At 41.4% G+C, this 27,448-nt stretch overlaps 1 protein-coding gene across 1 annotated transcript; it reads right to left on the minus strand.

Moving 5' to 3' along the window:
* Positions 1-480: 480 nt before the first annotated feature.
* LOC145784165 (cytospin-A-like) lies at positions 481-27,448 on the minus strand. Its single transcript, XM_082595930.1, has 20 exons — positions 27,239-27,448; positions 22,103-22,168; positions 16,333-16,485; positions 16,037-16,130; positions 15,318-15,489; positions 7,779-7,887; positions 7,230-7,388; positions 6,876-7,000; positions 6,543-6,686; positions 5,876-6,127; positions 5,607-5,762; positions 5,178-5,297; positions 4,628-4,822; positions 4,390-4,519; positions 3,942-4,141; positions 3,472-3,811; positions 3,032-3,133; positions 2,768-2,955; positions 1,367-1,528; positions 481-899 (listed from the first exon to the last, which is right to left on the minus strand). The coding sequence occupies exons 1-20, from the start codon at positions 27,405-27,407 to the stop codon at positions 750-752; spliced, it is 3,186 nt and encodes a 1,061-aa protein (XP_082452056.1). The 5' UTR covers positions 27,408-27,448; the 3' UTR covers positions 481-749.

Genomic DNA, 27,448 nt, shown 5'->3' on the forward strand with positions numbered 1-27,448 from the left:
TGATCTTGAGTCGAGCACGTAACCACTGAGATAACGGGATGAACATTTGAAACGCTCTACGCACCCGGGTGTGTTATCCAGGTATCAATTGGTTAGCGCGTCACTTCTGGAACAAAGAAGCTTCAAGATCAAGCGGCGCTAGTTCGACTCTCGGGGTGTGCGCTTGAGCAACGCACGTTAAGGACTGCTCTCCATTCAGCGGCATCTAATAGATGGAATAGTTCCCCGGCAATAAGACTTTAACAATCGGAAACTTCACTCTGTCAATCTCGGTGACCGGGCTTGCGTCAGTGATGCAAAGCCTCTACAAGTATGCGAAACTGCCAGGATTAAGCTCTGCAAGAAGCTTTCCCAGTCCGAGGATAAAGATTCAATCAATCAATCAAAAGACTGCAATGAAGACTTCGAAGCGAAATAGGAAGAGCCCACACTAATATTATCTGTAACGCGCACAGCGACTGCCAATCAACGTGTATATTCTTGGCGCATATTATGTATATTTGATATCAAAAATCGGCATTCACAAACTGGTCATCAATTTACAAATGCACATGTGTGAGTATACTGAAAGAAACTAAGCTTGAAACTTTCCGAAAGTTTGCAGTTAAGCTCCTCAAGCGTCTGTGACGGAAATGGCAGACACCATCAGCTGCAACAACTCCCTCATACGGCTGAAATGAATGCGATACATTTGCAGCTAGACGGCGTAGACAAATATAGACAAAAACATCGGTGACGGTCCAAGATGGTCACGTCTCAAAATATTTATATATTTGCGTGACGTATGCCATGACGCGTTGCCAGTCTGGACGTTCCTTCGTCGTCATCTCTTCCTTGGTCAAGGTCGGGTCAATTCCAACGCTCTCTGCTGCCGCGAATGCCAAGCGGAAATTCTTAGCCTGAACACAATGGATTGTGGTCTCGTGCATTTACAAGAAGCGCTAACCACCAGTGCAGTGGTTGAGGGGATAACACGCAGTGAAAAGGCAAGAACAACGAAGAGAGCACCTCGTTGATGTTTCATCGCCTCTTCCCTCATCAACAAACGTGGCAGATGGTTGAGTATAACTGGGACTCACCACACCAAGGTACATAGGCCTCCTTAGCTTAAATGGCTCATCTACATTTTAAAGCAGAATCACAAGCAGAAGAGCCAATAACGTTCTCTCCACTTCTAGCCAGTCACAACATCACAGCAAGGATGTAGCAGGTTTCGACACATCCCACATATCGTTTGGTGAGATTTCACACAGCAGCTTATGAGTGGTGCTAACATTCTACAATGCAGCATCACTCACGATCGTTCCTTCCTAATGTGCGTCATAATGATAGCGCGGGCTACGTGTTATAATCCAACCAAGCATACCTGAAGTTGCTGACGTGTCCCCTCGTCATTGGCTGCATCGTAGGTTTGTCGCAGGGAGTCGTAGGGAATGTGCGCAGGAAGGTAGGAATGGAGGAGAGCACACAGCGCCAACCCATCCGACCAGCTGGAGCTGAAGTTGGTAATATCTATGCCATGGTACCCCTGCAACAGGTCAGTGGTTACTAGCCCAACTGCCATACCGATCATCTAGCAACACAAACCAAAGTGAGCCTCAACACAGCTCCGTCAAATGCTGATGCGCAGGAACCTAGATTCAAACAATGTCACAGTCGATTACAATCTCTCAGCTAATGTAGTCACAACAACTGCATTAGGATCAGTGATATAAATTAGAGCTTCCCAAACATTCCTAACAAGTAAACAGGGTTGCAAGTGTGCCACGAAAGTCTGGTGATTTGAATGTTGCAGCCCTAGTGCAAAGTAGCGAATTGTTAAATACGTTTAGAAGGTAGCACTTGCTTTCGCATTGCAACAGACTGCCTCTGCGAAATAGGAGTGTCTAGGGAACTGACTTTGTTCAGCTCCCATCTCTATGGAGATGCCTCAACGTGGTGTAGAGGTGAACCCAGGCTGAAAACTAGGCTCACTCCTAGAAACTCCTGGGGCCAATGGACACACGTAAAAGTCCCCAACGGCAATTTTTTGGCGGAAGAGGGCAGTGTCTGACGGGCAGGCATGTTATAAGGCGGGCCTCGATGAACAGAGCATCAGGCAGCCCGGTGCAACGAGTTCCCCTGAAGCCAAGAGTGTGTGCGCGTAGCCCTCGCGTAGTCACGACCACCTTAAACAACCATACAAGCGAATGGCCTTTGTCTCAATTTGGACCAGGACCGAACAAAGCCCAATGGCGATGATATTACGGGTAACGGGGCAGGCTTGGTAGAGTTGGAAGCCTCCAGCCCGGTCTCACACCATGGCGGCGGATCTATGATGATCGTCTCCCAACGAACTGCGGTGACATTGGGTTCAGGTAGCAAGACTTCTGTCTGGACTGGCCTATCTAGGATTTCCCGCGACCCACCCCACATGAGGAAGCCCTAACAGACCGACAACTTACTACCTGAATCTTGATCATCAGACCACTCTCATCTGATGTCAAGTCCTGACTGTTGGTGCACAAAAACAGTCCAACTTTTACATTGCAATGAATGTAAATGATATTCCTGCGATATAGTGATTATAATACTCGTGGTAAATTCCGAAATTCTCTCGCGTATCGTGGTCCAAAAAGTGTGATAAGCGCCGGTATAAGCAATTACCATTCAATATACAGAATCAATACGGTTGGAACGGCCACCACTGGCGCTAACGTGCTATGGATCGCACTGAGGCCGCTGCTGTGAGCGGTGGACTTAGCTAAAGTGCTAAACAACAACTAACCAATGTCTTTTCTTGGCACCACTTGAGAAGGGCGTTCCGTTTTGACCCCCCATACCGGCGGGCCAGCGAAGCAAGGGGGTCGCTTGAAGGGGTGGATATCGACATAGTGCGGTGCTTTGCAGGAGTAGAAGTGGGAGGGGGGAGCTGGGAAGATTGTGAGGTGGTTGGTGTCAGACGATCAAGGATCTCTGTAAAATATAGGAATCCAGTTTGAAAAATCACACGTCACGTGACGTCCACGTGTGACGTTGGCAATGCACCTACCTGTCAGGGGTTGCTTCCGCGTGTCCGACGCCTTCCTGCTCTCTTGCGCTCCAGAGTTGCGGCGCAACAATGATGACAATTGTGACAAATCGGATGTTGACACTAAAATAATAAATATGCAGGATAATTGCATGGTTCATGGTGGGCAAACATGGAGAACTGTGAACCCCAAGCAAGGAACTAACAAAGTCCGTCTTCATAAACATATGACCTGAGGGGGTAGCAGACTTTTAAGGGACCACCAGCGAGGCAGTTACATGGGGTTTGTGAGTTCAACATGCACATAACTACACAGCGCTAACAATACGCAGAGACAAAACGCTGAGGCACAACTCCGCAACAACACTCGTAACCTCGTAACACAACCTCGTAACCACAGCGTTATGAAGATGTCACCACATGAAACCTTCAAAAAGAATCTCATTGTTCAACCCACTCACCGCTGCTGCGTCCGCTCTCGGGGGTGCCAGGCTTACTACTGTTGTTAGGAGACCCCGTCGTTTGGTTGACATGGTGCTTGGAAGCGCTAGCTGGCGGAGTGGAGATTGTGATAGCCGACATCGATTGGTGGCGCGGGAGAGGGCTCACTGTGGCAGTCATCGGTGTTGTGCCAGGCCGAGTGGGTTTCGACTTGACAGGGCTGTAGGGGGGGTCGCTTTGAGTGGGTGTTAGGGAGGGGGAGGTAGGGGTTGTTGGCTCACCCGTGGAGCTTTGATTGTCAAATGACTTGATAAGCGTCTGTACTCCTGGTGAGTTCTCGCTGGCTCGCCGTTTGAAGTTCTGTGATATTGAATGACGGTTGAAACATCCACAATTGAGGAGACTATGAGCATGGCACTATGCTTCCACAACACTAATTGGCACATTAAGTATTCACGGCACAGCCGGACATTTATTAACGACAAAGTACCTCACGCAATGCGGCGATGTCGGATGATGATCTGTTAGAGGACTGGCGGAGAGCAGCAGCTTCTAATATGGCCGCTGGAGAGGAGGAAACGTTGGAAATCCTCTTCCTCCTCAACTGCTCATTTTCCACTCGGATTTTGGTGATTTGCTCATCAAGTAATTGGTTGCTTTCGCGAAGTCGGGACACCTCGGATTGAGTTTCTGCAATAATTCGAGAAGTGAAAACGCAGCGCATAACATTAGTTCCCGATGTGTCGACAAGCAAACACTTTGCGTGCTGCAAGAATGTATCGAGATATTGCAACCGCTTTGATTGAAAGGAAATTTTATCAATGAATGCGACGACATCATAGTTGCAGAATTGGAGCGGACGGATTCGTTTGCGATGAAGGAGGAGGAAAGCGACTGGTGAAATAACCCGACTACGTTCACACAGTTGAATGACGCACCAGCCTTCATGTCGTTGGCGATGATGACTGCCATCTGGAGGTCCGCCTGGAACTGCTTCCACTCTTCCGACTGGTTGCGCTGCTCTTTCTTTAGCTGTTGGATCTCCTTCTCCAACCGAAATCTCTCCTCCTGAACATATATCAGTTTTATTGCAACAAATTTTAATAGTTGCCAAGCAACATAGCGTTACTCAGATGTTGAAAAAACGAAAATGATAAACGGACGAAGTGATCCGACCTTTAGGCTGGATATCTGGTTCTGCAGCTGCTGGATGATGTGGTTGTCATGCTTTTTAACGGCGATGTGCTGCTCCACTGAGTCTTCCATCACAAATAACGTGTCGTTTGCTTCATCGAGACTTGCTTGCTTGATCCGCAAGTCGTCTTGAAGACGATCGATGAGCTCTGATAGCTCCGAAAGATCCCGCTTCGTCTGCACACGAACACCATGTTACGTCTGGGCCTGGCAAGCACAGAACATGCCAGAGACTAAACAAGTCAACCACCAATGTGCGATATCAACCGAATAAGATGCTTAGTAAATTAATGAAAGCGATTTATCCAACCATCGCTGCTACCTGGCCAGTCAAAAAAGACCGTTCAAACCTTCCGGCCACATGATACAAAAGTCACCCAGTGAATCATCACATTCAGTGAACGTGAGCCAAGCCATCAATGAAATGAAAAAAAATCAAACCTTTATACTGATCATTATCCTAAACTTGGAACAGATGACGAGTCAATGCTGATACTATCATTTATCTTACCTCGGATCACTCTAGACTTACCCGGGCGTTAGTGGCTTCTTGCTCCTCTTCTAGCTCAGCCACTTTAGCATCCAACTTCTCATTTTCATGCTGACACTGGTTGATGCCTTCCTCCAAAAGCAAGCACTTCTCTTCCAGATCCTACACAATAGATGGAACTGAGCACAACCGCTAGCAAGGTGAAGGCAGAAAAAACATTCGGTAGATAGCGCCACAAGGTATCACAACTGCCTGCTCCCCTCGAACGCTCCCATGCGATACCCCTCGGTAATATAGTCATCATGGCAAACGTAGACTAAAGTTTTATTTGGAAGCTTCACTCAGATCAGGATAACTTTATTTCGCTCAGCTGCATTATCACACAGATGCTGAGCGATCAGGTTCCGCTTGGCGCAATCTCACACCAGAAAGAAAGTATGACGCTTGCGTATGACGTCATGGTTGAGGTACCTGGTTTTCGTGACGTAAGACGTCGATTAACTCCACCGAATCCTCTGATTGAGAAGTTTTGAGAAATTTCTCGTTCCGCTGACGTTCCAATTGTAACTCCTCTTCCAGTTTGTGCAGCGTCTTCAGTTGCTCCTCTTCTGCCGTACCCTTAGAACTCTGAGGATGCAAATGAAACATCACCTGCCATGAGAGTTAGCGACCTAACAAGGAGATTGATGATTTCTAAGCAATTGATTTTTCTCATAGAACAATGTAAATAACTTCCTTACCTTGAGCTTTTTATCCAGCAACGCCCGCTCTGTGTTGGAATGATTGAGTTCCCGCTCCAGATGCCGCATCCGCTCCTGCATGGCTTGCACCATCTCTTCCGCATCTTTCTTCTCCCGAACGGCAATTCTAGATTCTTTGTTGATTGAGTCATGGAGGAGGAGGAGTTGCTCTCTCTCATTGAGAAGGATCAGGTATTGTTGCTGAAGATCGGAATGCTTCGATCCGTCGTTGTAGCGATCACTCACCAGCGCCTGCAGCGGCAGAACAGGTGAGCCAATGAGTCATAAAAACCGATGCGCAACAACCCGATGTAGCAACAAATTTACTTTCCTAAAAGAAGCTACTTTTAACAATACTCAATAAATCCGAAAGATTACCAGACAGTACAACCGTTAGACGAAGATGACACTAAAAGACTCGAGTGGTCAAACAAGACAAGCAGAACAGCAGATTTAATTTCTCAAGTCTCGTTTGACCATTCAAGTATTTTAGTGTTAACTTTTGGTCTATAATCTATGATTTCAACCAATAAGATCTTACAGTTTGCAATCACTGTACTCCCGGTGGGGAACCACCGTCAAGGTTTGGGATAGACACCAAAATGGTAAGTCCTTGCAGTGGAAATCTAATCAAGCATGACAATGATCATACTATGACGTCACTGACCCTCAAATGGTTGGTCTCTACACTCTCCTCCGCTCGTCTCTTCTCCGCGATCTGTAGCTTCGTTTCGAGGAACTCTTTTTCTTCCTGCAGCCGTCTGTTGTCGATGGTTAGCTCCGGGACTGACTTCTGAAGGTCCGTCAGCTCCTGAAATAATGGGCAAAAAATAAACCTGCATCTTCACCAAGAGGAACCCGAACATTAAAACCTCTTCGTCCCACCTTGCATGTTACCGGCGTAAAATCCTTTGCAGCCTTGCGCTCAATCTATAGCATCCTTGTAGTTATGACGTCAACTTAAAACAATCAATACCGGCCCAAGATTCATCCCACCAACCTGCACTGTGGCTTCCAGCTCCTCATTCGTACTGATGTGGCTCTCTTCCATCTGGTGGATACGCTCTGTTAGGCATGCCACTGTAACGGAGGATGATTCGCTCACACAATCGTCGGCATGACAACCTACAACAACATCGCTTAGTTAAAATGGGTTTGTTACACGTCATAGCAATGATCCGATCCAACTGGAGGAATAAGCCAAGACGCTGAATGACGCATTGCAGCAACCAATCCTCGTCCTGGACGTTATAAGAAGAGCGTTATAAGTTGAGTGTTGGGCAAAAAAAATTTATAAGAGTCCTCATCCGTGTTAACACGATCAGAAGTTCTGCACGACGCTACTGCAACTAACCTGTGCGGCCGTTTGATGACGTGGTGCCGCTTGTACTGACGTCATCGAGGAGATTATCGGCAGACGTGCATCGGGATAGAGAGCGTAATGCGTCACCGCTGGTGGCTGAAGCGACGTCATCGATCGAGGATACGTCATCGGTCGATAATGATTCAGCATCTGCAACAATCGAACAATTGTGACCCTGCAGGCGCACCAGAGGGGAAGGTCATCCCAACCGATCTGAAGGAAACTTCTCACCAGGCAACGGGGATGTTGGTTTCAAGATTATTTTCAAACCTAAACACTCCATGACCCGTCGTCACTAAGCAATCATCTACCACGGTCATGGCCATTTAGACTGGTGTATTACTACAAGTTAACCGGAGTATTGCAGATTAAACAAAGAAAATATACGATTCAAGGGGCTCGCTGCTTATGGTATGCCTGGTAAGTTCCTGCGTCATAGATGTTCGGTCGTCGCCACAAAATATCCGTCAATTTGATTCAATACCAAGACCGTTTGGAAGTCTTCAACAGCAAAGAGACGTTTCGAAAGCTACAAATCACCTTGTAGTAGTTTGTGCTGATGCAACAAAAGTAGGGATTTGTCCAGGTCCTTGTCCTTCAGTGACGTCATCATCGTTTCAACCTGCTCTCGCAATTTCATATTCTCGTCCTGCAAGAGGTTACTACAGGTCAGCACAATACAGCACATAGGTCACTAAAGGACACCTGAGGTCAGATTTCCAAACTAAGCTCGACTCCGGGTGTTAGCATATTATTAATCTATGATTCACTGCTAATAGTCTTATTATGACACCAAGAACATATCAAATACAGAATTTTGCATCACACCTAATTGAGGATTGTTGTATGAGCAAAAAAATTCACTAAACCTTTTCACATAAAATTTCGAAATACGGCCGTGTGTGACACGAAGAACATTCCAGACATTGCACCACATTACCAAACATGGAGCGTTGGTAGAGGCTTCCACCGTTATTAGCCCAAAACGGGGCCCTCACTTCGAGATGCCATCCATCGCTTGCTGTGGTGCTTCATTTACATGACGCCGGTAGTCGACTGGGGTATACGGCGACAACTGTTTCGGCGGCCTGAGCATGACACTGCGCTCAGCTCGCTCTGCCAAACATCCTAACTATTTACACTTGAAATCAATTGTCTCTGCTTAACACGCTCCTTATACAAACGATGAAATGTGAATAGGTGCTGGACGTGTAACCCTGGAATGTGCGTGGCAATGTTAGAACTTGGAAGCAATACATGAATATCCTGTGCCAAGGATAAGCAAGCGAGGTTACGCGTGACCATGATTAGCGATGTCGCAACATTCAAGCAAGTGACGAAACCTTCGCAAGACGCGTTTCGTGTTTCGTCGCGTGGTTCCTCTACAAGTCTACAACGTCTTTTTCAATCATAACTATTTCGTTGCTGCCCATGTCCTCTAATGATAAATCTCATATTGACATCCAACTATTTACAATACCCACGTCATAAAATGGGTCGTCTCTTCACGGCAACGTTCTATAAATAACATCACTACTATGTTGGGAAGGAGAGTGAGCTTGAGACATGTAAATGTCATCGACTGACACTAACCTTGTAGCACAAACAAGACCAGCAGAGCGTGCCATCCCTTCACATACCGCGACATTTCATACTACAATACGTCATATGACAAGCAATATTTCACAAGCACATGCAAACGCATGTCTAAATGTGTAAACGACCACTATTGTATATGCAACAACTCTACTTTCTTGACATCCATGTTAAAGGTCGACCACTTTGATAGACTAGGCCAGGGATGTCCAACCTTCTATTATAGTGGGCCGCATTGTCACTTGAAATATTTCAATGGGCCGCAGAACCTATTAAATTTCAAGAAAAATGGGTACATAAAGTAACAATTAAAAGCCATTAATTTCATCTTTGAAAATTGGAACAAATAACACACACATAGAAAAAAAACAAAAAATTATTCATACAATATCTTTGACGTTGTTTTCCAACTAAGATGTTATAAACATTTGCAATTTGCATCAAAGGACGTTGTCTTGATTCTTAGGATGTGTGCTACGTGTTAGTTGGTCAGTCTGTTTCTTTCTGCAGTTTTTTTATGTTTTTCATGGATGAAAATAACTGCTCACAACAGTATGTGCTGCCCCACCCCACATGCACAATAATTTTCTGAACAAATTACCTAATTTATTAAATTCGTTACATGAATGTAATTCTTTATAAAATAAAGGAAGAGTGTGTTCTCTGTGGAAAGTTTTCAAACTTACTCGACATTGCAGTTCAATCAGTTCAAGTTGGAATTCGGGTGGCGCTTTATCACACTGAAATGAAACTGGGTCACTGAATAATTTTAAATTCAATTTCGATCTTTTTGAAGTCAGAAAATCTGACTGTAAATTCTTCAAGCAAATCTTCAATTCTACAAGCAAACCAGTAATTCACATAACTTACCATACTTTTCATAGTTTACAGAACAGTCTTGAGCTCTTTCAAATAGACTACGAAAATATACAATTGCGCCAGCTTTCACTATGCAACTGAGCCATCAGACTTTAGATATAATCGGACTTATATATAATCCTGTTGCTTCCATACTATATGCTATTACTGGGCACTACGACAGTTTATCGAACGACAGTTATCGAACAACTATTGATCGAACGACAGTTAATCGACACGACAGTTTATCGACAATTAATCGAACGACGGTTAATCGAAACGACGGTTAATCGAAACGACTGTTTATCGAAACGATTGTTTATCGAAACGACTGTTCATCGAACGACTAACCTTAACCCTAGATAAAATTTGTTTCGGGAGATTCGTTGTTCGATAAATTGTCGCGTCACGCTATTACTACGCCCCTAAAAACTGACTGAGTACATTTTTATTAGGCTAAGATTCAAAGTTCAAAATACTACTTGGAGTGAAAAATGATTAGCGGGCCGCACAAAAATCTCAGGCGGGCCGCAGGTTGGACATCCCTGGACTAGGCCAACCAGATATAGACTAGAGTCACTAGACCACCAAGAGCGAAGACGCGCCGCAATCCAGTACAGTCTTAGAATGTTCAAAATTGAAACTAAACAGTTCCACAAGAAAACATAGAGCAGCAGCTGACTGGTGCGGTAGCTCAGCACTGCACATCGCACAACAACAACAAGTTGCAAATTTGCATGAGACAGAAGCAGATCAAGACACAAATTATTGGGCAAGAATCCGTGAATTTCACCGACGTAATCGTTGAGACCATCAATAAGGTTAACAACAGGTGAACTAGAAGGGACGAAGAGTTAACTAGTGGGGTTGAAAGGGTCATCCAGGAAACGGGGACAGATTTCAACTTCTGGTCGGCATCTTTTGCGCTTTTTAGATAGTACCAATAACAACCAACATTAAATCCTTGTGTGGCATTGGTTGATTAATGATTATTCCAAGACACAACTCATTCTCACCTGAAGTGTTGATCACGTGATGTCCGTCCACCAATCAAGTGATTTTTCAGAAGCTATCAACAACCAATCAAAAGTAATCCTACAAAAGACGCCAACTACCACCTCTGCTATGAAAACAAGGATATATTTATTATGTTTGTTACACACTTGAAACATTGCAACTGTTGAGCGATTAAGCGGTAAAGGAACAAAAACGCCCTGGTCGTCGCAAATCCCACAAACCAAGAAGCCGTCGCCTCAAGCACTTCCCAGTACCGTAATGACATTAATGCAATTTATGCTTCTACGGTTGCTGCTTCATTGGCCTTCAAACTTGTGTTGCAAAGATCCATTTATAGTCCAGCTCGTTACAACACGGCGCCACCCTGTGATAGGCTCAACGATAATCGCGGTTATGCCCCTGTAGCACTAGCGTTAAAAGGAACAAGGGAGTGCAATCAGACTGCTCGTGACCTCTTGGTAGTTCACACAACATGAGCTCCTTTTGCGGTGATCAAAAAAGTTCGAAATCGAACGCATGCTCGGACACTTTGCAACATAAACCTTTTCGATTTTAAAATGCAGCAAATTTCTTTTGTCTATCCATCGTTTGACGTCAATTTTGCGTCACAATCGCAGTTTGGAAACGAAGCTATCCACTGGATCACCTTCTCTTTTCGCTACCAAACAAACTATGTGCGTCACTTCCGAGAGACAAGTTACGTCGGTGACGTCATGTGTGAGCAGCTAGAATTGAAAGGAATTGTTGCCTCTGGATCAAAATTGAATGCTGCTCCTAACTATCGCCATGCAAACGATAACCTAACAGTTATTTTATTACAACTACTCGTTACGTAACACTGATGTAAAAAATCCCCTTCAGCGAGCGGAAAGCAAACTGCAACACTGCAGGCATCGTCTGTAGTAAATTCTGACCATAAGCCTTCAACCATTTCTGATCGCCTCAATCTGCATGCCATCAAAATGTGCGATGCATGAACGATGCGATAGTAATGTAATCCACTATTGCAATAAAGGAGGAAACAGGCACAGCTTTTTGTGGCGCATAATTCAAGCCTACAAGCAGGCAATCTATCGTATCGGCACCGCCTTAAGCTCGTGTTTATCCGATCGATATGTGGGATGTGACCTTCCTGTCCTCATGCTCATTGGCTAGCAATGTCAAACTACAACACAACTAGCTTCATCGCGTAGCAAGTGACGATTGGGATATGATCGCTCTGTCTCATGGTAACATCAACACAGCGCGTCGCAAACACAAAACTTAACCGGCAGTGCGTTTGCCCAATCTTCTTTATCCTGTCGTTAGTTCTTGTGTTCAATAGTCTGCTACGTACGAGCGCCTCCGGCCATTTAATGACAGGACACGCCAGATAAAGCAGCAAAGTAGGTGCAATATGATGAAGCAAGCTGCACTGACGCCGCTTGTGCGTAGCCTTCTGACGATAAACTTCTGAACTTTTCGTAAATTAATTTTTTGTCTTTATGTGGTTGGCTTGTAACGAGGCTACAGTGAACTCATTAAATAGACCGGTAATCATCGGATTGCTTGTTATGTGTCTAACGGCAGAGCCACCATCAATGCTCCACAGAAGCAAACAAACCTTTCCACTGCGCGAGTCAACAAACTTTACACCACTATCGATGCTGACGCCATAACTAACAACTTCTACACTGCGTCATCTGCTTCCCGTGACGTTAAGAGAAAGTTAAATGAGTGAAGCATGACCAAGTTCAAAGCGATGACAAATAAGCGAGGCGACCACACACGCGGTCACAGCAATACCTACCTTCAAATACGCAAATCTCAATAGGGTTTATAAGTAACAAAATACCTTAGCATCAGAGTAAAAATACTTGTGTTAGAAACTTCCTTCAGCCATAAGTTGAAATCGTGGCTTAGATTTCAGCACGTTCGATTTTTTGGATCAACTTTTCCAGACTCTTTAGCTTGTGAACTAATTTTTAAAGTTGCAAACTTGCAAGATTTTTAATATTAGATCGGTAAGACAAACCACACGGCGTTATAATGCGCTACGAAAAAACTTGAGAACCTCTACTGTTGTCTTGAAACCACTAACTGTAGACAAGTTGAAGTTTTCGCAGCCGTAACTATTTCATCCTCAAAATCTCTGCACTCACAAATGAACCAGTCAGATCAAAAACACGCTGAATTACAACAACCAACAATGACAATTAGAAACAGACAAACAAGGCCATTTCATCTATGTCCCTTCTCATAAACCAACAACAAGTTGCTGTTGCTCAACACGAGTTTTGACACATGAAGACACCAGTCCGTGCGGTGCACTAGTCACATTCACCACCCACTTGCAGTGAAGGTGGAAATTGAGGTGTTGCAATATGACGCTGGTGACAGATTGGAACTTGTGCACACCGCCTGACTGTTTCTGCCTACATGTACAACACTGTTCACCTTTTAAGACCACAACCTAATAACAGCAGTACTGTCTAGTTACGTCGGAGGTATGCAAATACTTGTTGGCGTGAGCACAAAAATAGTTCTATATCCCTGCAATCCAAACATTTACGGAGGATATAATTTTGAGGAAAATACGTTCCAAAAAAGTTACCAATTTCAAGACTACTATTGAATAAAATACAACATTCTCTAAATAAACAGAAGGCGTCGTTGGATTTGGAATTTTGTAATAGTTGAGGATTCCAATATATTCTAAGTTTGCATACAGACGGTGACGTAGGATACATGTCGATATTATGTGTGAGCAAACATTTTAATTTAATAGTTCAAAAAATTTGCGCTAAATTTCATTTCAATTTATTTTTCTTTGTCGGAATGCAAAAGAAACGATATTGTGGAATAAAATACAAAGTATGATTCAAAACTGTAGTCGAATAGGGAACTAGCCGAATCGGCTAGTCAGACTAGCCGAATCGGACTGTAGCCGAATCGGGAACTAGCCGAATCGGACTAGCTGAAACGGGCCATTCCGACTATCGACAGTACCAATTTACGACCCACAATGGAAACTTTTGTGGCCTACACTTAGGTCACGACGCATTATTTGAGGACTCCTGAATCCCGTGACCCTCCATCACTCCTCTAAAATACAAAGATTTTTCAAATAATTCTAATGACAATTGACAACTACATAGAAATTAAAAAATCTAAAATGGATCTCCCGATCGTTAACTTACGTGAGCAACAAAGGGAAGTTGCAGTATTCAAGATTAACAAAGAAAAAATTATGCGGAAAGGAACGTTCTTCCTGGCCATCAGCACAAGGCTTGGGTTTGGCTCCCTCATCGGCCTGCGAGTGTGGCGAGAATGAACAAACTGCTGACCATGTCATTCTTGAATGTCCCATTTACAAGGCAGCAAATGGAATGCATGGCATAGCTGCACTGGACGAAGCTACAATCACCTGGTTTTATATTCCCTGCCCTGAAATCTGAACAATCCTGTCTCACACGAAAGACATGAAATAAGTACAAGGCTGAGTAGTGAATACTCACCAAAAACAGCGAGCAATCGCGATTAGCTAACTACGGTGTAGTCTCCACGCTAGCCATCGACCATCAAACTAATATGTGCTTCTCGGTAACCCGATTGTAGCAAGAATTGACAACGACAAACGCGTTAATTAGTGGTGCGATACGGATGCTCTATATCGAAGTAGGTGGCTTTTATCATGGTTTCAAACTATACAACTTTTTAAAATAGAAAAAACTTTTCGTCTCAGATACATAGAGCCATTCACCACCTGAAATAATTTTGCAGTGATGAATCACAAGGAAGTTACAGAGTGACAACTACAACAAAAAACGCACATAACGCGGCCACAATGACAAGGCACAGTCAAACGAATACAGTAGAATAGACTGAGCAGAGAACTAACGACAGAACCAATTCACTTATTCGGTAAATGCTTTTCATCGGGGACACAACCTCCCCAAATGATCCAGAATTACATTTCGTTCGAATAATTATCATTTCACCCAACCATAAGTTCAATGTAATAAAAATCACACTCTCTTAAATATATCGAACACTTGAATCCTACAGAAGGCATTGACTTCTGTCGCCAGCTCAACGTACTTGTAACAAAACGTTGAAAGATAATAGTCTCATCACACCCAAGCAGTGCAAACATTTTACTCAATCTCTTGTCCGTGGAACATGTAACCAAAGTTTTAACCTCATTGACGGCAGACACACCAACGCAGCAAAGCATACGGCAACAAATCCATAAAACATGACCGCCAGTGCAATAGCGCCACACAACGGTGTCAGAAAGATACAATATCTTCAATTGGTGAAATGATAAAGCGTTCGCACCATTAATCATTGATGCCGTTCAGAGTAAAGTACTTGATATCAGGGTGGAGGTCATGAAAGAAACAATACTTGCATTACAAAGCAATCGCTCGGCTAATTCTGGAATATGCAACACTATTTGGAGCCTATGACATCACGCACAAAAGCATGCTAAAAAAGGAACTTCAAATTACAACTTGACGAAGGCGGTTCGATGGAGACTTCACCTACCTTGAACCAACTTGTACTTGCCGTACAATATAATGTTGTATAAAATTGACAGCAACTCTGCCCAGACAAACCACTCACTTGCAATCTCGTTAGTTCATGCAGGTCGTTGACCGATGATTCCTTGTCCTCGTCCATTTCATCATCGGCCAGTTTGACTAATGACGTAAACTCCCCGCGTGACGTCGCTGTGACGCCATCATTCTGCTTGTTAAGGAGGTGCATCATGTGATCGAGTTTTGTTTTGAGAGACCTGCAGCACAGAGACAGAACCATCTTCACATTGAGTGCATGGCAGAACGTTGATTGAATCGATGGCACAACTCACTGTCGCGAGCATCTCCCCTAGCTCGGATGCAACAAGGCAGACAACAAGCATCGACATTACGATGTTATTATTACTTTTCTATGAATCAAATTTTTATCGTTTATCATCAGGGCAATTTTTAATCAACATAATATTAATAAAATTATTTCAAATCGGAAAATAACCAAGACCATGCACAGACAAAAGCGAGGTTCTGACCGACACTACTTGGCTTCAAAATTTTGGCAAGGTACCAAAGAGAATTTGATATTAATTTATCAATAATTTCCATTAAATTTTCAGAACTTTTATTATGTTGTCAATTACTTTGTAATCACGCAAAGTTAAACCACAAAATTTAACACGCAAATTTAAACCTTTCTATATGCCAAATACAATTACTACATCTGCAAAGCAATAAAACAGTGTAACACACTAACGACATCATGCGGAGATCGAAGCACATGAATGTTGTACACTAAAACAATCGTACCTGATTTCCGAATCTTTAGTCTTGGCCATTCCCATCAAATCCTTTATTTTCCCTTCTAGATTGCTCTTGTCTGCATCAGACTTAGACTTCGTACCTAAATGTTGCGTCAGAGATAACAAAAAAACTCGCTATAGAAGTAGCTGACGTTACGAATTGACCAACAAGTAATTTCAGAGAAAGCGACAAATATTTGACAGAAGCGATTGAAAACGTTGAGGGAAAGGACGCCACCAAGTGTGACCTTGATGCTAAGTTGACTGCGAACAACCCTGGGGATTTAGAACAACCGTACGAACCTTCTTTTGGCTTTCGGATCATTGCATTGGAACTCCTACCACTAGATGAAGAGCTGCTCGATTTGGAGGTTTTGTTTTTCTCGCGCAGCTTCTCGGTCTTAGGAGCCTCCTTTGCAGATCCCGGTCTCCTTACATTGCTCGTGCCGGTGGAACCTGGACGACAACGGTTGACGTCACTACAGGAATGGATGTCCGAGTAGATGCAGATTGCCGAAAGATCATTCATTTTATTTCTATTATCAACTTAATGTTTTCAACTTAACACAAAACAGGAGGTCGGGAAATACCATGAAATTTATCCCCTGCGTTAGTGCGCATACAAGTTGATAACGCCGCGAAGGAAGGGGATTTTTAACTGTGGCATAATCTTGCATGTCTTAGCATTATCACAGAAAAAGAAAACAAATACTTGTGTAATTGTCGATAACAATCCAACAATTTCTCTGATTCAAAACAAATACATCTACCAACAAGTGACAAGTCAACTAACTGCCCCAACCATACGAAGGGGCACCTTTGTGTTGTTACGAAAATTTTTTCAGTGATGACGCGTTAGGAATGCGCCGCATAACTTGAGTGTACTTCTCACAATGACAAACATGTCAACAGCAGTGGATGCTACATTAGTTGAATCATCACAAACCGTGTGTGTCTGGACAAATATTGTTTGAAACCATTTACACTTGCAGTCGAAGTTCGGTTTGAATAAGCCACAACCATGCGCCACCATCTCGAAGTATGTTGAGGTTTCCACTCGCATGTTGACAACATGAACCTCGAAGGCGATCTACATGTTGTCGTGAGGAACAATATGGCAACCAAATAATGATACCAACACTAACATAATTTGTAGCTCACCAGCTAAAGGATCATATGAATCAACATAGCATCGCTGAAGAGGAAACTCTAATAATTTCTATACAAGAGAAATCGACCAACACTAACAGGGTCTGCTACTATTCGGTGTGTCCGATTCGGTGAGTCCGATTCGGTGTTCCTAACCTCTAACCCCTAACCCTATCCCCTAACCCTAAAACGGCAATGATAATTAGGCTACGGTACCCAATAATTTAAAAAAAAAAATTGAAAAAACCACCGAATAGAGATCGGACTCACCGAAACGGGCCATTCCGACACTGACATGTCTTTGAAAATCATCAGCACGTGGCACAGTAGGTAAACCACAACAGTCCCAGCAACAAGCTCTGTGCTGGAGACACAAACTGTTTGATAATGAAGCAACAAACTAGTTTCAATTAAACGATTTCTTCGTTGCTAGTCGTCCATCCTGAGCACTTTCACAGATTAAAAGCTGCTGGAAATTTGCAATAAACCGTCAAGATGCTGTTCAATCTATGTTACGTCTCTTGTTTCTTAAGCAGCTCACTTCATTCGTCCACTAAATACACACTTGGAAGCAAAACCGGCTTGGATTGTCTAAGAAATAATGGTCTGATCTAGAACCAAAATGATTGCTGCAATGCTGCTGCGTTTCTAGAAATGGTGAACGGGACAAGTCGCTGTACGTAACAATGCGCTGGGTGAGAATAAGTTTTGCCATTTCTTTCATTCTGTGACAAAATTGAAAAAGCGCAAAAACGAAACTCGTCCTTGAGCGAGAGAAATATCACGATCATAAAGACGATTTAACATTAATTTTACTCTACTTTACTTTGGATTGCTGCATGGTTTGAAACCGCCATTCAAACCATTTACGATCACCGTCATTTACAAAAAAGTAGTTACTTTTTTGCTATCTGTTTGTTTTTAATCATTAGGAGTTGATCGTCTCTTCCAATTCCCAACTCTTCCACTCCCTTCTTCACATTACAATAACTAACCCATTTCATCACAAAGTCTAACATTTGCCCAATGCCCACCTCCTCGCTGTTTGCCATGCAACCATCGTCTAGTTACTCTATTAACATTAAAAACTAGTTCAAACACATGAACTTAAACGATGAACTTCAAAAACTTATGCATCAACATTCAACAACGCCGATCCAGCAGCATCACAAGATCTGATGTGCAGTAAATGATCTGGTACAATTGAGCTGTTTCCTCAATAATTGGAATTGCCTCCAAAGCAACATGGAACGATCGGCAATGTAACTTCCTCCATAAAAAACAACCGTTTCTTTTGACCTCATTGTCTTACCAACAACAAGGCTTGCACGATTCCCAAACTAATTTAGGATTTCATGTCAATTGCATGAAGCTAGACGCACGGACTGGTTCAAACCACAAACGCAATACTCGCAACGTTGCTACACTTCAAACTACAGGTATATGCAAATGTCTACCTCGTAAGCAATGGAGAATATCTGCATGAATCCAGCAAGCTCATGTTACAACTCAAACCTTAACCACATCACAAGCTGGTTGAGATTAGAAGCGATGCTTGTGTTGCTTCAGGCCTTGTCACCAGTACTCGAAATTCAATAACAAGGTTCACGAGAAAGAACGATTCGGTTTCAGAATTTGTCTTATCCCAACTAGCGATGGATTAAACAAAGCACAATCACACTTTATCACGTCACTGTACATGCTAGAAGCCGCACAAGGAGGAACACAGCAGGGAGATGATCAACGATATCATTGAAACGAGTCGCAAATCTCCGTGAATCAACACAAAATAAGTAAACCGAATTACTAATTGACAATCGACAGAATAAGACAAATACTAAAATTGAAACGACATAAGACGGTTTAGCAAAGTACTGAAGCAACGTTGTATTGCACCATCATGCAAAACGACAAATCTATGCAACTGCAAGTTCGCCTTGATGATCACGAATCAAACTAAAGCATCGTCAACATGTCTCATGCCACTTTGCGGGAGGGACGATTGATGAGTAAATATGCAAAGAAGTATAAGTTAAGAAGTGTTCGATACGGGCAAAGCGATAACGCATGAGTTCAAAATCCTTCATCGCGAGTTGCACAGGAAAGAATGAAGGACAGCCGTGTTAGTATCAGTACAAGCAATGCTTTCTCGCGTTTGAGTGATGATCATGGAAAGCACCAAAAGTTAAATTCATAATGCGTTGGGAGTGCAATGAGTATATTACTAGCAAACTTCCACTACAAGTTACTGGCAAAGATAAACCCATTCTTTTCTTCCGTGATCGTCACTCACATCATTGTAATGGTCGTGTTAATTGTAACAAGCAATATAGGTTGACACTGTAATCTCCATTCTGGCAATTTCCCGACATCGATGCGCTAGTTGTAGGATGAAAACAATAATTGAGTTGTCACTCAAACACCAGCAACTACATGGAGATTACCACTTCTAACAAAAGGTCCTTGATACAGCAACTGGTTAGGTTGGCTCAAGTCGTGACACTCTGTCACTTCGCTTTAAAGAGAATGACATTTTTAATGCTCGAACGTCTAATAACATTAATGCGATGTAAAAACCAAGCCACTCTGACTTCTTAAAATATTAATATTCAAACACGTCAGACGTGTCCATGCAAAAGCATGGCTCCACGAATCCTAATTTAAGACATTCCGTCATATCATTATGCAAACAAGTAGCAATAACGACCTCTCATCAGCGTAATAACCGTAGTCCACTAAAGCACTCCTGTAACCCAATTGGAGAGCAGCAAGATTTTGTACCATTTTTGAAAAACAATTTTGTCTTTGCCATATCTTCAAGACCAAGCAACCAGATCCAGTCTGTGGCAACTGAACATTCAAAACCTGTCACTCTGTCAGACAGATTACTTCAGGAGCTGCACAAGGGTTTTGTCTTCACATCACACCACACCATTCTACCAATTATGTACTAGGAGAAGGATAGACCAGGCCTAGCTAAGCTAATAGACCGGTTCAAGTACTTAAGTTTGGTGTATTTGATTGTCCGCAAATTTGGCAACCTATCAAAGAAACAAAGATGGACCTTTAATTGGGTCAATATCAGAATTGGAAAAGAATCCTTGGTTATCATTTGACAACCTTGTTAAGGGCTTTCTTGAAACTTCACGGGTAGCGAATTGAACTGAAGTTGTTCAAAAACTACTGTAAGGTTACAAAACACTCAGGCATAACATGAGTATTAAAACTATTAAGATTTATTTTTTGCATAGCCGGTTTCCTTGTAACCAACTAGTTTGTTACAATCCATGATGGGTGTTCATCATTTTTGAGGTGAAAGCTTTGAGAAAACACTTTTATACACATTTGTGGTCAATTGCTTGTTTAACTATATCCCAGAACGAAACCTAACAATTGATAAGCTGTAAGCAAGTATATATACTACAGGAAACAAGCACCCGACTGCCCGTTTATGAAACATGTGGCTTACAAACCTAGTAAACTTGTAATGGAGAAGACAATGTCTAAAAAAACAGTAAAGGTGTCACAAAGCAGCTAAAAAAACGACGGTGAAGTCAATCGATACATGTGACAAAATGCTTATCAATACCAGTACAAGAAAAAAAGAACTCTGCAGTTGCGTAACACATCAAAAGTGTTCCCCTCAAGGTCATCAACACTTTTGATAACACATCAAGGTCGATCAACATAGCAGCTGTCTATTTTGACTTGTTATTTATTTCTACTCATATAAATTGTTTAAAAAAATTCACTTGCCGGTTTTTCTCTCTCTTCGTTATTTTTTCTAATTAAAAAAAAATACTAAGGTGTTGCGACCATGCCATATTTTAAACTGATTGTCCTACTTTGGTATCATGGACGTTAAACGTCCGCGTTTTGTCGCTTCCATCTTTTTCTAGACCTCTCCTATGTTTGACATACATTGTTTTTGTGTGTTTAATTTCAACAATGTATAACTCTCCAAACACTGATAAAGTTTAGAATAACCTGGTGATGGTGAGGCTGGTGTTATACACTTCTACAACAATACAAAAGTTGGAGTTATGAAATAGGCCCTTAGATCTAGATGTAAGTCGAAAAATTAGACAATGTCAAAATCAACATTGCCACTTGCCGAAGTTCTAGGTACAGTACAGTATCTGGGTTTTTTTTTTCGCTGAGACTTTTTGGTCATTTGTCCGAAATGACTTGAAAAAATTCAGTCAATTTTATTTATTTTGGTCATTTTTAGTCATTATTGGACATATATAGTCAATTGACAATGAAAACTATTAATACTACAAAAAGTGCTCAATGCCAAGCAAAAAGGCAAAGCAGAGCGAATTAAATCAAATGTAGTTATTACTATCTGAAGCCTTTACAAATTGTTTCACCTAACGGATCATCAGAAGGTCTTATTCAAATATATTTTTTTTCGGAAATTTTGATAGAATTGACTATATTTTTTTCAGACATTTTGCTAAAAAATTGGTCAATAACCGATAAATGACCGAAAAAAAACCCAGTACCGTATACTTATTTTCTGGAGATTTAGTGTTAAATTTAAAGTATTGAAAATCTACGTTCAAGTAGGCCTAACAGTATTTTAGAATTGCTGTCTGCCAGGACTGTTTAAAGCAAAATATTTCAATGGTGAATTTCCATTCCATATATATAAATGGTAATGTGACATCATCTTGCTTTCAGTTGTAGGTTAGGTTTTTTGTTTGTTTGCAGCTTGTATGTATTTTCTTGTTTCAAATAAATATTGGATAACTTTTGCATCACAATAAGTGTCTAGTGAAACAAATTGATGGGAACATTGAGAACACAAGGCACACAATAGAAACTCACAATGTATAGAATCAATTAATCATAAATTATAATAGACTTCAATCGCTCTCACACAATAATGTGTAGGATGCTATTTGATAGCAAAACTTACTAGGTGGTGCTTTTGTCTTTGGACGATCTTTGAGTTTGGTCAAATCTTCTTGGCTTCTTGCCTTTGCTACAAAAAAATACATTAATGAAGCAAGTGTCTGCTGGTGTAGTAAGCCCACAACTTCAGGGGAACCAAATATTTTGATTTGCAATTTACAATGTGTTGTTTGAGGCACAGAACTCCACGGTTCACAACCAACCTACAGCACCAGGTCTATTCGGGTCTGCTACTATTCGGTGAGTCCGATTTGGTGAGAGCCTTTTTCAGAGAGTTCCCTATTTGATGATTTTTTGAAATTTTTTTTGAAAATTATTGGGTACCGTAGTCTAATTATCATTGCCGCTTTTACATCATTTTAACGTCGCTAAACGTTGAAATAAGACCCTAACCCGTAACCCCTACCCCTAAAACGGCAATGATAATTAGGCTACGGTACCCGATAATTTTAAAAAAAAATCACTGAATAGGGAACTCACCGAATCGGACTCACTGAAACAGGCCATTCCGGGTCTATTCAAGCACATGTTTGTATACCACTCAAGTGACTTGCCATTGGTGATGTACCAGAACTCTCACTCTTTTATTATTCTGGAAACCAAGCATGGCCTACTAGAGCTTCTACCTGGCTGCCAAAAAGGAAAAAAATTGTCATCCCAGCAAAAGCGTTTTCCTCTACTCAACAGACCGTAGGCTATTTCATTATTTTTACCCCAAACAGACCAATAAGCATTAAGACGGCTTAATATCGTGTTTTTGAGTTCACCCAGGTGAGAACAGCACTAATAAGGCCAAGAAAAATAGTTACAGTTTAATTTAAATGCACTGCTTCCCAAGTAGAGAGTCTTCGACTTTTTATAGGCCGACGCTGAGAATGTTTATCAGCAATATTTCTTATCAGCATGTAAGAGTTTGCCTAGTTTGTGAAAAAGAGTTGTGAATGCAAGTAAAATTTTAAAAACTTTCAAATATGAAAACAAATGGAGAAAAAAGTTTGAAATGTCTAATTACCTAATGTTGGCTTGCAGAAGCCGACAACATATAGGCTACCGATGCAGTAGATTCTAAGACTATTTAACAATTTAAGACAGTGGTTCTCAACCTTTTTGTTGTCGCAGACCTCTTAGAAAAATTATTAATTCTGCGGATCCCAGACACCTACCTACATTTTGCCTGAAACTCATTTAACATACTATTGACTATTGTAATAATTATGCTATTCAACTACTGTACTGTGTCATATTGCATTGCCGCTATGACTCCTGCGGCAAATATCAGGTTAAACAGTTGCTCAAATAAGAAAATGAATGAATTGTTCAAGAAATGTCAGCAGTATTTGAATATTAAGGTGACTCAAAGTGCCACGCCGAAACTTTTCAACGTAAGCAAATTTAATCAGAGGGCTGTTGTTGCCTTTCCTGAACTAAACGTCTGAACTGTGGTTAAGTTTTTGACAATGCAACACCATGTCATCTTCAACGTTTAGGCGATTTCGATGTTTAGTTTTTATTGTAACAAAAGCTGAGAATCCTGCCTCGCAAAGGTAAGTGGTTATGACTGGTAATAACTAATAAAACAATAATCGCTTGCTTTGCCAAGAATGGGTAGGTTTGCAGTCAGCGGCGCAACTAGAAAAAATCAAAGGGGGTCGGCAACGAGAGAGAAAACTAACAATTATTTGTAGAAGTAGATATCACAGCTAGATTATTAGAATATTAACCTAGTGTAAATTGACAGCGCAATGATCCAATTCTGTGATGCACGAAGCGACCTTTTTCGCTCTGTCTGCGCTTGCTACTCACTCTCAAAAAAAGTTTTCTGCGCTTTTGAGATTAGGCAGCGAATTGTTTGCTCTCCAGGCCCACTTTTAAAAAGTAGTCCACACAAGCTTAGGGTCTGGATACACGTCAAATTTGACAAGATTGTAAAGAAAATTTAATTGCCGTTTTTTGATACCAAAATTATAAAGTTAGTTTAAGATTGTGTGAAGTTGCGACCATACAAAGATTACAAATCAGACTAGCCTAAAGCCAGCTGCAGTTTCGTTGTGTGGGTTAATAAGGTTGCATCCTAAGTAGATATGCCCAAAGTAGAATTTCGAATCCTTAAGATTCGAATCTAAAAACCGCTTTTTTATCGGGTAATCGGATTCGGAAATAATACGGAGAAAGGAAAAAAAATTATAAAAAAAAAAAAAAATGTTTTGAAAAAATGCTCTGCCGTCCGCAAAACGCCAGCAAGTCACATTTGGTATGCATGCCAATCCGTTTCTGCATGTGATTAACAGAGGTCCCTTACGTGTGTGTGCGCGCGTGTGTTGTTTTGAGAGAACAAAGGCAGAAGAAGAAAACGATTGAACTTGAGAATGAGAACTTGTTGAAATGATGGCTTTGTACAGCTTCTTTTTCATGTCGTTGTAACCGGTAAAGCTGAGCCAGTTTTTGCACTGAAAGTTTTACTATCCTGGAAAGTCAGTCACTTTGTTTTTATGACATCATATTGCGTGAATAAATGACGGTCTGTTAATATTTAAATTGCGGTTTATGCGACTTGAGCGTGAAACAAGTTGGTATGCATAGAACGTAGCTTGAACTGACACACGTTAAGTAGTAGGTAAGTTTTAGTCTAGTTAGTCGTCCGTCTTCTTAAAGTTGCTAATCTTAAAGGGGGTTGTCATGCCGACTAGACGACCCCCCTAGTTGCGCCCCTGTTTGCAGTTGTGAGCACCAAAATTCTTCCACAGTTTTTGGATGAAAATCAATGCGTAATAACTCAGGTCATCTTTACTGAGATCGTCATCACTAATGTTGTTCAAGTCAAAAAGAAAAGGATTTCGAATCTATGTTTAAACTTCGTTCGGCAGGTGTTCTAAATTAAAATAACGTTGAAATGAGATTTGCAGGGTTTCCAAGTGTGCGCAAAATTTTTCTCGCACAGAGATCAAAAGAGTAGCCTAGATTCTCTTTGAGTTTCATCCATCAAGCAAGATAAGATCTTTTAACATTGGAAAGTTAGCATAATTACTTGCTTCCAATCTGCGTTTCCAAACCGGCAACTTAGCATAGATTAATTTTAATGCAGTTTAATACCTATAATGCAGTTAAATAGATTAATTTTAATACCGGTACAGTTTATTCTCGCGGGCTTGACCTTGACACATTTGCATTTAAAGAGAGAAATGAAAGTAAAAAGATTGCTTTTCATTTTTTTTTAAATCCATCAAGGCAATCACGGACCCCCATATGCTTTCTCACAAACCCCCAAGGGGTCCATGGACCCCAGGTTGAGAAGCACCGATTTAAGGTAACCTGATGTACCACATAGACCTGCCAAGTTTTTGAAAATCCACTTACCCCAAAATAGCAGTTTTGTCTAAAATTAACCAATCAACACTTTGCCTGTTTTTTCACAATTTGGTGTGTTTTGGGAGCCCCATCAATGAAGAGTGGATCAGTTCAGGAATGATAGGATAAAATTCTATTATAGCTGATCTATTCTTTTCTGTTTCATGTCAAAAAACTTGAGAGGGGTGGTGTTGGTGTATAATGTCTCCACCGCATGGTCGATGTTTTGTCTAATCCTAAAGATGCTGGGTAAAATACTTAATGAAATTGATTCTGCTGAAATCAGGGTTGTAAAAAACCCGAGTATTTTCAATAAAACGGGCAAAAGCATGTTTTAGGTAAAAAAACTGGGCTTTATCACATTTAAATAACCAAAAGTATTTTACCAAATTAGTATTTTGCTTTAACAATAATTTGACTAATAAATTGTTTATGCACGGAATGGCCCGTTTCGGTGAGTCCGATTCGGTGAGTTCCCCATTTGGTGAGAGCCTTTTTCGGTGAGAGCCCTATTCGGTGATTTTTTTTTTAAATTATTGGGTACCGTAGCCTAATTATCATTGCCGTTATAGGGGTAAAGGGTTAAGGGTTTAGGGTTAGGGGTTCAGGGTTAGGGTCTTATTTTAACGTTTAGCGACGTTAAAACGATGTAAAAGCAGCAATAATAATTAGGCTACTGTACCCTATAATTTTTAAAAAATTCAAAAAAATCACCGAATAAGGCTCTCACCGAAAAAGGCTCTCACCGAAAAGGCTCTCACCGAATCGGACTCACCGAATAGTAGCAGACCCGTTTATGCAATACGTATTGATTTTTGAAAAATCATGCCCCGAGACAGTGAGTTGCTAAACGTAACAAGAATTTGATTAGTGTTTTTTTTTTCCTTTTCTAGCAATACTACAGTTGCAACAAAACTAATGCTAGAAAAGATAATAATCCCGATGAACATCCAAACTTTGCAGTGTTTTTGATTAATTGTTGATAATAAAACTTTTAAAGTTTGCTATTCCTAACTAGGAATAGCACCTAAATGAACGAGCGCCACAGTGCTTCGCACCTAAATATCCTGACGCCACAGTGTGCGGCGCGCCTATTTGACCGGCGCCTGAATGTCTGCGCCAATTAGACATGGGCCCATCTCTGGTGTCAAACAAAATTGAAGTTCAAAAAATTCACTTTATTTTGAAATGTACAGTCCAAGCTACCACAAGATCTTGACAAGTGATAATAACCTGCTTTATTTCTGAGGTTTCGTCAGTCAGCACAACTGGCTTCATTATTGGAGTATAGCAGGCACTACATGTTTAACAGCAAATGACACACTACAGAAACATAATATACCGTATTTCTCCATGCATAAGTCGCAAAATTTTGCACCAAATCTTGCCCAAAAAGGTTGGGGTGCGACTTATACACGAGGGTGCGACTTATACACAAGGTTCTGATCTTTTGACAAACAAATGCCACAGATCGCACGTTAGCGATTACGCACAGATCGCTATTAAGCGTTTGTATTTTGCATGCAAGGATTGCGAGCATCGCATTAACATGCTCACTGCACAGCATGCATGTGAATTTTAAAACAAACATCTCGCATGTAAGTTTGAAGGCTTCAAAACAAGTGTGAAAGCTTTTAAAATTTTGATTGTTTTTCAATAAAATTTGCTAAAAAGAATTTTGTACCAATATTTGAGCCAAATTTTGGGGTGCGACTTATACACAAATGCGACTTATACACGGATAAATATGGTAGACAAAATGAATAGACTCTTAGATAAAATACAAGATTGTTACCTTTAGAATGAGCAAGGGGCATGACAACACTGGGAGGAATGAGATTAGAAGGGACCGGTTGAGTGCTAACGGTTGATCGTGTCTTCACTGACGATGCAGGCTTTGAACTAGCATTGGATGAAAATCCAACTACAGGCTGTACTTTAGTGAGACGTTTGTTCCCAGACATAACTTTCTGTTTATATAAGCTATGAAAAAAACAATATAAGA

Source organism: Aplidium turbinatum, chromosome 15 (assembly GCF_918807975.1).
Source record: "Aplidium turbinatum chromosome 15, kaAplTurb1.1, whole genome shotgun sequence".
NCBI lineage: Eukaryota > Metazoa > Chordata > Ascidiacea > Aplousobranchia > Polyclinidae > Aplidium > Aplidium turbinatum.